The sequence below is a fragment of the Gadus macrocephalus genome, chromosome 8 (genome assembly GCF_031168955.1).
Source record: "Gadus macrocephalus chromosome 8, ASM3116895v1".
In the NCBI taxonomy this organism is placed as follows: Eukaryota; Metazoa; Chordata; class Actinopteri; order Gadiformes; family Gadidae; genus Gadus; species Gadus macrocephalus.
Window position 1 is genome coordinate 13,852,269 of NC_082389.1, and position 11,621 is coordinate 13,863,889.

General features: G+C 51.1%; 1 protein-coding gene across 6 annotated transcripts in view; it reads left to right on the forward strand.

Annotated features, from left to right (window-relative positions):
- LOC132463243 (PEX5-related protein-like) overlaps window positions 1-11,621 on the forward strand; it is a 28,111-nt gene that overhangs the window by 14,619 nt on the left and 1,871 nt on the right. For all 6 annotated transcript variants that reach the window (XM_060059266.1, XM_060059264.1, XM_060059268.1 and 3 more), the window contains 7 exons: window positions 497-589; window positions 729-848; window positions 7,852-7,995; window positions 8,366-8,436; window positions 9,084-9,293; window positions 10,003-10,168; window positions 10,977-11,134. In XM_060059266.1, coding sequence (XP_059915249.1) covers window positions 497-589; window positions 729-848; window positions 7,852-7,995; window positions 8,366-8,436; window positions 9,084-9,293; window positions 10,003-10,168; window positions 10,977-11,134 — 962 coding nt within the window. The remainder of the gene's footprint in view (window positions 1-496; window positions 590-728; window positions 849-7,851; window positions 7,996-8,365; window positions 8,437-9,083; window positions 9,294-10,002; window positions 10,169-10,976; window positions 11,135-11,621) is intronic.

Here is an 11,621-nt window from a genome sequence, read left to right on the forward strand (position 1 = left end):
AGGATTTGTTGACGCCCAAATCAAGCCTTATTAACCGATCCCATTGAAATTGAGCGAGCTTGCATATTTCTCTGTGCAACCTTTCCACTTAAAGTGACCAACAAATAAAAATCACTTCAATCAATCAATCCTCTGCATTAATTATGTTTATGAAAAACTGGCACGTATAGAAATTGCATTTAGTTCATTATATATATAATCGTTATTTTAAATAGCAACTGGTAATTTTCATTCATCTAATTCAGCCGGGACTCAATCACACACTTGTAGAATTCTGTTCCAAGCAGACCATCTGAGGGTCATGGATTTTTTAATGCTAGGTCTTTATTCGGTGATGATGAGTAGAAATATTAAGTGGGAATTTTATTATGGTCTGCAAGGTTTGTCATGTCTATTGGAAGGTCCCAAACAACACACTATTTGCTTCAGCCTTCATTTTTTTTTATTTGTTTGTGTGTGTATGTGTGTGTGTGTGTGTGTGTGTGTTTGTGTCTAGGACTGTGCCCGTCAGCGAAGAAGAGCTCGCTCTCTCTTAGCGAGGAAACTATCTTTGGAAGACGAGTTTGTTAAGGCGAAGGCTGCTGTGGAGGTACACACACATACACACATGTATACACACACATATATATATATATATATACAGATCAGTTGAATGTGTGTGTGTGTGTGTGTGTGTGTGTGTGTGTGTGTGTGTGTGTGTGTGTGTGTGTGTGTGTGTGTGTGTGTAGTCCGACACAGAGTTCTGGGATAAGATGCAGGCGGAGTGGGAGGAGCTTGCGCGCAGGAACTGGCTCGACGAATCAGAGAACGACAGTCCTCTGGCCCCCAGCATCTCACCTGTGGAGAAGGTAGGGAGCCCCCCTGGGAGGGAGGGGGAGGCAGGGAGAGAAGGTAGGGAGCCCCCCTGGGAGGGAGGGGGGAGACAGGGAGAGAAGGTAGGGAGCCCCCCTGGGAGGGAGGGGGGAGACAAGGAGAGAAGGTAGGCAGCCCCCCTGGGAGGGAGGGGGAGGCAGGGAGAGAAGGTAGGCAGCCCCCCTGGGAGGGAGGGGGAGGCAGGGAGAGAAGGTAGGGAGCCCCTCTGGGAGGGAGGGGGAGGCAGGGAGAGAAGGTAGGCAGCCCCCCTGGGAGGGAGGGGGAGGCAGGGAGAGAAGGTAGGCAGCCCCCCTGGGAGGGAGGGGGAGGCAGGGAGAGAAGGTAAGGAGCACCCCTAGAGGGAGGGGAGAGAGGGAGAGAAGGTAGGGAGCCCTCTTGAGAGTAAGGGGGAGGAGGGGGGAGACAGGGAGAGAAGGTAGGAGCCCCCCAGGGTGGGAGGGGGGAGACAGGGAGAGAAGGTAGGGCCACCCCTGGCTGGGAGGGGGGAGACAGGGAGAGAAGGTAGGGCCACCCCTGGCTGGGAGGGGGGAGACAGAGAGAGAAGATAGGGAGCCCCCCTGAGAGAAAGGGGCGATAGGGGGAGGAGGGGGGGAGGTCGGAGAGTGATCAGAGGGGTCAAATAAGGGCTAGAGACTAACAACAACTAATTCTATTCCCTGTGTAATGTGGGATTTTGACAGTCTGGGGTCAACTCAAAGGCTTTCATAGATTCTCCCCCCCCCCCCCCCCCCTCCCCTCGTGAAAATAAAAATCGCGATGTACTTTGAAAATCCTTACGATCAACCCATCTCTAATCCCCGTTTAATCCCTGGGCGTGTGGCGTGCGGCCCGCGAGTCCCGTCCACGGTGACATCACTAACATCCCTCGGCGGGTCAGCCGCCCTCCTCCGATCAGCTCATCACAGCGAGACGCCGCTCCGCTTTTTTAAGCCAACCACACATGCTGGCGCTCAGCCCATGTTCTCCGACCCGGCCCGGCCGAGCAGGTGTAGTGTGTAGTGTGTAGTAGTGGTGGCTAAGGGGAATAACACAAAAGCAAGGTGGAAAAGTACTTTTCGCTCACGTTGAAACAGATTCAACCTCGACCCTGTTTGACGCCAACCTTTTGAATTGTGTCCAATCAGCTTTGAGTACAGCTTTGTTTGACATTCCTGAAGCATCCAAATCGTAACAAACCTAAAGTTCGTGACAGGATGTTCCCGGAACAATTCAATATGCATTTAAAATAACTTCATCATGCCCCGATCGGGGAAGGCAAAAGTATTGTGCGGCAACATGTCGTCGATCCTGGAGGACTATCGGGTTTGAGCGTTCATCCACTAATTAAAATTCCTGTTCGGTCATTAACGGCGAATAATCGTTAGCTGACGACCATCCATTGTCTTCCCTCCACGGAAGCCAAGCAGGAAATATTAGCAACGCTGAAAATAAAATAAAAAGATCAAAGTTAATAATAGAGTGAAGGCTCTCGGCAGATGATTTATAACCAGGTTTATTAAAGTATATGAGGAACCATTTTTAATCAATGGTTCATGCTGTGCCACGTTCACTGTTCACGGTCCCTCCTCATCCATCACACATTATGATCCATCCGGTGATGATCACCCTGATGATCTATTCCCAATATGACTTTATTAATCCTGGCCTCCCCCTGTTGTTCAGGCTATATACCCTACACACCCTGTTCATAGGAACACCACATAGCTGCGCTTGTACTGGGCAGCTCCCATTGACAACCAGTAGAGGACTCTGGTTGTACTGGAAAGCTCCATTTGCCCACCAATAGAGGACTTTTGTTGTACTGGGAAGCTCCCTGTGCACACTGGTAGAGGACTGTGGTTGTAATGGGGCAGCTTATGACACTGTTCAGAGAAACCCTTTACCTAAATGCAGGGTGTGGCCGGTTGACTGTGGCCCTCATGTCTCTTAATGCAGGGTGGGGCCTGTGACTGTGGCCCTCATGTCTCTTAATGCAGGGTGGGGCCTGTTACTGTGGCCCTCATGTCTCTTAATGCAGGGTGGGGCCTGTTACTGTGGCCCTCATGTCTCTTAATGCAGGGTGGGGCCTGTGACTGTGGCCCTCATGTCTCTTAATGCAGGGTGGGGCCTGTTACTGTGGCCCTCATGTCTCTTAATGCAGGGTGGGGCCTGTTACTGTGGCCCTCATGAGTGCTGTTGTACAGTCATGTGCCGTTCTCGGCCTCCATCGAGCGCTCAGAGCCATAATCCTGAGCAAAGGTTGAGCTTAAACGACCCAGAGCGTGTAAATATCAGCGATGGGACTTGGCACAGCCCGCGGAGGATTCCTCATAGCGGGAACAGATGGTGCTGCGTGGCTCCCCACCTCCCGACGGGGTCTCTCCGCTCGGGGCCCCATCAGAACGGCTGCAGTCCTCCACATCAGACCAGACATGTGTCCGAACCAACGTTATCCCGTTACCACTTAACATTGGTATTACAGTACTGCCTCATCTTCCGATTGCTTGGAAGATGAGGCATACTCTTTTTCTTGGTAGATTGATAAGACAATCCAACCTATCATATTTTACCACCAAGTAATCACTCAATCGTAACTCTTACAGTAAAGATAAACGCTCAAACCTTAAGGCACCCCCGGAAACCACAAGTACCCTCTGTATTGGGAGTGGCTGCTTCAGAGTGTGCATACTGTGTGTATGTGCGTCACAAACACACACACACACACACACACACACACACACACACGCCGTGCACGTCGGGCGTGTCACCTCTCCCACGGAGGACGAAGCCATGGCTGCCAGCAGCGGCGCGTTGTCCTTCAGCTGATCTTTGAACATATGGAGGCTGTCAAGGGAGCCTACACAGCAGCCGGGCCTGCCCTTCCCCCCCCCCACACCCCCCCCACCTGGCCAGGGTTGATGTATGGCCCTCCTCACAGGCATTCTGCCGACTAGGAGATTCAGCTCCATTCATCTCCCCGCCGTTAGAGGGGAGCTCTGCTGTGTGTCGGCTTATTAGGGAGCATGCACGCATGCAGAGCCCCGCCTACACACACATGCAGTACGAACGCACCCCCCCCCCCCCGCATACACACACATGCAGTACGCAAGGACAACCCCTTATACACACATATGCAATACGCATTCGTTCATGCCTGCATGCATTGACACACATGCTAATATCACGCACAACCCCTTATACACATGCATGTGAATACGCATGCGCACACATGCATGCATGTACTCACATACACATACACACACACACAGGCATGCATATATGCACGCACACATACAGACACACACAAACACACACACGGGCATGCATACACACACAGGTATAAATATATACACACACAGACAAGCAGACACAAAAATGTGTGCGCACACACACACCCCTTTCAGCTTGGATAATTTGGCAGAGGGTACATTGTCAGAGCTGCCAGTGGTTTTACACCCTCAGCAGTTTAATGGAAAGGGGCAAGGCATTAATCATGCTAGGTTAAGGATTAGGAGTTATATTGCCTCTGTACTGGAGTAGGTACAGCAGGGCAGCAGCACTGCTGTTAAGGATCCATCCCCTCTGTATTGTAAGGTAGAGCCAGGTGTAGGGGTTCAATCCCCTCTGTATTGTAAGGTAGAGCCAGGTGTAGGGGTTCAATCCCCACGGTATTGTAAGGTAGAGCCAGGTGTAGGGGTTCAATCCCCTCGATATTGTAAGGTAGAGCCAGGTGTAGGGGTTCAATCCCCTCTGTATTGTAAGGTAGAGCCAGGTGTAGGGGTTCAATCCCCTCTGTATTGAAATAGATAGAGCAAGGTGTAGGGGTTCAGTCCCCTCTGTATTGAAATAGGCAGAGCCAGGTGTAGGGGTTCAATCCCCTCTGTATTGAAATAGGTAGAGCAAGGTGTAGGGGTTCAATCCCCTCTGTATTGAAATAGGTAGAGCAAGGTGTAGGGGTTCAATCCCCTCTGTATTGAACTAGGTAGAGCCAGGTGTAGGGGTTCAATCCCCTCGGTATTGAAATAGGTAGGCGTTTTCTATCCCAGCGTTTGGAGACCCAGCGACCCCGCGGGGCGTGGTACCCACTCCAAGACCCCAGCCGCCCTGCGTCTGCCACGGCTTCACCGCCACTTCTTTTGTCCTGCTCTTTATCGCGCAGCTGCAGAACCGGAGAGAACAGCGGGTTCTGAGAGCGCGAGCGGGCGGCAGTTATGGATACGGGCTCCCTATTTATAGAGCGGCTGAATGTCGGAGGGAGCCGCGACCCGCTGGATGGCAGCTCAGCACCGCGGGACGCACGCGCAGAAGCGCCACTCCAGAGGTGGATGAATATTTCATTAACGAGGAAGCAGACATCAGAATACGGAGGGCTAATTAACCTCCACCCGGGGCCGGGACCCCGCGACCCGCGGCGACACGCTGAAGGGGCCCTGATGGGCCATGGAGACAGGACCCCGTTGGGCTGAGATGTGGTGCTAGTGCTGCAGTGGGGTAATCAACAGCCCACCTGGCCATCGCAAATGGCGATGAAATTTTGTGAATTCTTTGGGGGCGTTAAACACACGATTCCTACCTCTGAAAACGTGAGTGCCTCACAAGAATCCGTACAGCCCATAATAGTCAGACAGCTGTCCGAGGCAAGACCCAAGAACAAGTTCCCAATCCTCGGTTCATCTCTCATGGCTTCATAAATCATTGTGCCATCTCCACATTGATCCAAACCAATGTCAATAGAGCCCTTCATTCAGTTGGACTGTCCAAGGACGTAAAGTAGTCTTCACAAACTATACCAGTCTTCAAAAACCTAAAGTGGTCTTCAAAAACCTTACCTCGTCTTCACTAACTCCGCTCACCTTCTAACTAGCATTAGCATCATTTAGTTCACCCATGAATCCAAACCAAGATGAAGTCTAACCTTTGTCACGACCCCACTGGTATCTAGGGAAACCGGCTCTCTGTCTAGGCAGGAGTCGAGACACATACGTGGTATAACCACAGCTGGTAGGCAACTAGCTTCCGGGGCACGTGTGTAGTGACTCACCTGGGTTCCTGGTGAGCGCTGGTTCTTCTCTCTCTTGCTATGGAGATAGCCCAAGCGTTGGGGTGAACGGTAGCTGTCTCGTTCAGTTATGGTTTTACATACTTAGACAAACACTTGACAAACAAAGACGGTGAAGGGGCGGTCACGTTCCCCCGTTGGACTCCTTAGCTCTGGTGTGTACTGGCATATGGGTGAATGGCTTTACAAAGTCTTAGCCTGCTGGGGTGTAACCACTGGCCACCATGCTGTGTATATCCCCCATCTTGGATCCCCCAGGTGACCACAATCAACCAATCAAGGGAGCCACTCCCACCGTTACCATGACCACCAGTTACCAACCAGCCAGTTACCAACCTTACCCAACAGTAGGATCGTGACACCTTCATCACATAATCTAATCTTCACAAATCTAAACTAGTCTCCACATTCTTAAACTAGTCTCCACCAAACTAAGCTCATCTCCATAAACCTTAGCTAGCCTTCACTAACCCTGCTGACCTTCTAACTAGCATTAGCATTATTCAGTTCACCAATGAATCCAAACCAAGATGAAGTCTAACCTTCATCACAGTCAGTCTCAGAGGGCTTCACAGGTCTGTATTAGACACCATGTAGCCACCTCCCCCCCTTACCAAACCTCTAAATGGTCCAGGGAAAACCTTCTCCACAGAAACCCAGTGAAAGAAGAAACATCCCTTTGGGCTACAGGTGACCCCTGCTGTCTGAGGAACACCATCTCAACACGCACCATTACCCTGGACTCTGTCCAAACCCAAAGGGTGGCCAAATTTGCCTTAAAATCTGGAATGCAGCCCTAGATTTAGTAACACATTGGAGAGATCATTCATTTAAGCGGATGGCTGGGGAGCTCGGTGTGAGTTAGGGTCGATACTAGGTTCATACCTGGGCGTGAACGGTGGGGCCCCCCGGGTCCCCACACCGCCTGCATCGATGGTTCTGTGTGTGACGCAGAAGGCAAAGCTGACCTTGAGTCAACGACCCCTGAGGAGAGGTGGTGCTGTAGAGGTGGTGGTGTAGAGGTGGTGCAGAGGTGGTAGTGTAGAGGTGGTGGTGTAGAGGTGGTGTAGAGGTGGTGTAGAGGTGGTGGTGTAGAGGTGGTGGTGTAGAGGTGGTGCTGTAGAGGTGGTGTAGAGGTGGTGGTGTAGAGGTGGTGTAGAGGTGGCGGTGTAGAGGTGGTGGTGTAGAGGTGGTGCTGTAGAGGTGGTGGTGTAGAGGTGGTGGTGTAGAGGTGGTGTAGAGGTGGTGTAGAGGTGGTGCTGTAGAGGTGGTGTAGAGGTGGTGGTGTAGAGGTGGTGTAGAGGTGGTGGTGTAGAGGTGGTGGTGTAGAGGTGGTGGTGTAGAGGTGGTGTAGAGGTGGTGGTGTATAGGTGGTGTAGAGGTGGTGGTGTAGAGGTGGTGTAGGGGTGGTGGTGTAGAGGTGGTGGTATAGAGGTGGTGTAGGGGTGGTGGTGTAGAGGTGGTGGTGTAGAGGTGGTGTAGAGGTGGTGGTGTAGAGGTGGTGTAGGGGTGGTGGTGTAGAGGTGGTGTAGAGGTGGTGCTGTAGAGGTGGTGTAGAGGTGGTGCTGTAGAGGTGGTGTAGAGGCGGTGTAGAGGTGGTGTAGAGGTGGTGGTGTAGAGGTGGTGGTGTAGAGGTGGTGGTGTAGAGGTGGTGTAGAGGCGGTGTAGAGGTGGTGGTGTAGAGGTGGTGTAGGGGTGGTGGTGTAGAGGTGGTGTAGGGGTGGTGGTGTAGAGGTGGTGTAGGGGTGGTGGTGGTGTAGAGGTGGTGGTGTAGAGGTGGTGTAGGGGTGGTGGTGTAGAGGTGGTGGTGTAGAGGTGGTGTAGAGGTGGTGGTGTAGAGGTGGTGTAGAGGTGGTGTAGAGGTGGTGGTGTAGAGGTGGTGTAGGGGTGGTGGTGTAGAGGTGGAGCTGCAGGGGCTGACGGTGCAGGTTCCGTTTCAGGGCTACTACTTCCACACGGACAACCCGTACCGGGACTGGCCCAACGCCTTCACCGAGGGCCAGGAGCGGGCCCGGGAGGGGGACCTCAACACTGCGGTCCTACTGCTGGAGGCCGCCATCCTACAGGACCCCCAGGACGCCGAGGTCCGTTACCAAGACCACAGCCCCCCCCCGGCAGCCAATCACGATAGCTCACTGCGCAACCAATCAAAATTAGAATTCTGTTCTGACTGTAGATTGACTTGTATTTCTATAAGACTGAGAATATATGTTTAGCATATTCTGGACATTTGCACACAGTTATGTATTTTATGGTAATATTATGATATTTGTGTGATACTTCCTATATTTTCCCCTAACGGATAGGGTTTGATTACTCTTATCTACACTTCTCTTATGTGTAACGCTCTTCGTGTGAGATTGGCATTCTCCCTTGGAGATTAAACATGATATTGTAGTTTTGGTTAGCAATTTAAACCCAAAATTGAGCTTTTATTTTGACTGTCCTTCCCAGGCCTGGCAGGTCCTGGGCACGACGCAGGCAGAGAACGAGAACGAGCAGGCGGCCATCGTCTCCCTCCAGAGGTGAACACCACTTCAAAATAAAAGACCCAAAAAGAAGTGACTTAAAAAATGAATGCATCCAAAGAAAATAAATGGTGGCAGCATTATGCCTCAGGGTGCGTGTACAAGATGTATATTTCTATCAAATGATATGATATATTTACCAATCAATAAATCCCCGATATCAACCCCCTGATTAATAGGAGCAGGAAATGGATAGTTCAGGAAAGGTCGACCCCTTGGGGTAGAATAGTCTGGTCGTGCTGAAGGTGTTTGTCCCAGCTGAAATTTTAACCCCAATGCCAGGCATCCCTGAGCAAGATGCCCTAAATGGCTAAACCTGCTCATTGATGACACGCACCTAAAGATGAATCACTGAAAACTCATTAATGACGTCTGATTCAGGGTTCTCAACAAAGGTGTAAAGGTGCTGCACCACCACGGAACATTTGGGGTAGGGCTAGCGAGGACATTTAGTAGACCTCCCAATTTTTCAGCGATAAATATGTATTTTTTTCCTGTTAATTTCCTAAATAGTTAATTGTTTAAACGTTGTTTTTTTTAAACGTCTCATTGAAAAAAACAAATGCACTCCCAGCGGGGAGAACCCTGGTGACATAAAACAGGAAACAGGAAACAGGCAACTGAGCTCTGCGCTGTGTCCCCAGGTGTCTGGACCTGCACCCCAACAACCTGTCGGCCCTGATGGCTCTGGCGGTGGGCTTCACCAACACGGGCCTGCAGCGCGACGCCTGCCACGCCCTGCACCGCTGGATCTGCCACAACCCCCGCTACAAGCACCTCCTATTGGACAGCACCGGCCCCCCGCCTGGCCCCGCCCCCACACCGAGCCACGCCCCCAGCCCTGCCGCGGCCAGGTACAGCGTGGTAGACGTGTGTGTATGGCGTGTGTACGCGTGTAGGAACGACACATGTTGGCCTGTTGAGACCCCAACTCTGATTAAGAGCTGTACAAACTCAATGTAGAGGTGAACGCACAACGCCCCAGCAAACACCAACAGCCAACTAATGAACAATGGCCGGAGTTGGCCAACACCAGTTTCACATGTCCGCCAACGAAAAGCTTAATCCGACAATAGCAACCACCACCTACAGTTCTGGCACACTGGGTCGATGTGGGCTTTTGGTTGGGCAGTTTGCAAGCACCTTAGTTGTATAAGATAGATAGAGATCTATCCCTCTATCTATATACTGTATGTGTGTGTGTTTATACATACTGTAAATACCTGCATATATATATAGGTATTTACAGTATGTAAGTGTGCATACATGTGTGCATACACGTGTGTACGTACATGTATACTGCATGTGCATGCGCATACAGTATGTGTAGTATTTGTGAGTATATATGCGATATATATTTCTACTATGCATTTATTTCATATTGTTTATATGCATGCTATATATTTAGTATACGTGTTTCCATGCGTGCATACGTTTCCTGTGTATGTATATACAGTGTGCGTGTGTGTGTGTGTGTGTGTGTGTGTGTGTGTGTGTGTGTGTGTGTGTGTGTGTGTGTGTGTGTGTGTGTGTGTGTGTGTGTGTGTGTGTGTGTGTGTGTAGCCAGCAGCTGGCGGAGGTGAAGGCTCTGTTCCAGGAGGCGGTCCTACTGAACCAGGACGGGCTGGACCCGGACCTCCAGACGGGCCTGGGGGTCCTCTTCAACCTCAGCTCTGAGTTCCACAAGGCAGTGGAGGCCTTCACTGCTGCCCTGTCCGTCAGACCCCAGGTGGGACCACCCTTACATAACATGCAATAACATAACTCACACTAACATAACCTACGCCCACCTGACCGACACTAACATCACCAACACCCTAATACTATAACCAACGCTAACCTAAGCTTACCTACCCTCAAATAGAGTAAGAGGTGCTTCAAACTAACCTAAACTAACCATCCTCCACTAGAATAAGAGGCCATACACACTAACCTAAACTAACCCACCTCCACTAGATCATGAGGCCATACACACTAACCTAAACTAACCCACCTCCACTAGATCATGAGGCCATACACACTAACCTAAACTAACCCACCTCCACTAGATCATGAGGCCATACACACTAACCTAAACTAACCCACCTCCACTAGATCATGAGGCCATACACACTAACCTAAACTAACCCACCTCCACTAGATCATGAGGCCATACACACTAACCTAAACTAACCCACCTCCACTAGATCATGAGGCCATACACACTAACCTAAACTAACCCACCTCCACTAGATCATGAGGCCATACACACTAACCTAAACTAACCTACCCTCCAGAAGATTAAGAACACTCTTGCTATTGCTGTTTCCTACCGTCGTTTAGCAGACGTCTTTCTCCAAGGAATTAGTGATATGTGATTTCATTAAGGAGCAGGTAGGGTTTAGGGGGTGTCTTACTCAAGGATGCCTCCAGGTAGACCTCAGACATTGGGGTCAAACACCCTCACCACTCCATGCCCCTGACCCCCCTGTTCATGAGAGCCGGTCCCTGCACGGCGGCATGGCCCGGCCTCCCGTGTGACGCTGTGGTTCTGGTAGGACTACCTGCTGTGGAACCGTCTGGGCGCCACGCTTGCCAACGGGGACCGCAGTGAGGAGGCCGTGGAGGCGTACTCCCGGGCCCTGGAGATCCAGCCGGGCTTCATACGGTCCCGCTACAACCTGGGGATCAGCTGCATCAACCTGGGCTTCCACAGGTATCCACAGCCCTGCACACAGTACCCCACTGGTACCGTTCTGGATCACAGCCCCCACATACACACAACACAGCAGCACACTGGTACCGTTCTGGATCACAGCCCCCACATACACACAACACAGCAGCACACTGGTACCGTTCTGGATCACAGCCCCCACATACACACAACACAGCAGCACACTGGTACCGTTCTGGATCACAGCCCCCACATACACACAACACAGCAGCACACTGGTACCGTTCTGGATCACAGCCCCCACATACACACAACACAGCAGCACACTGGTACCGTTCTGGATCACAGCCCCCACATACACACAACACAGCAGCACACTGGTACCGTTCTGGATCACAGCCCCCACATACACACAACACAGCAGCACACTAGTACCGTAATCATTAACGACAAAGTGCTTTACACAGGGAGTCGAAAGAACAGCATGTATATGAGATGCAATATCATAACTGGTACGTTATATGAAATA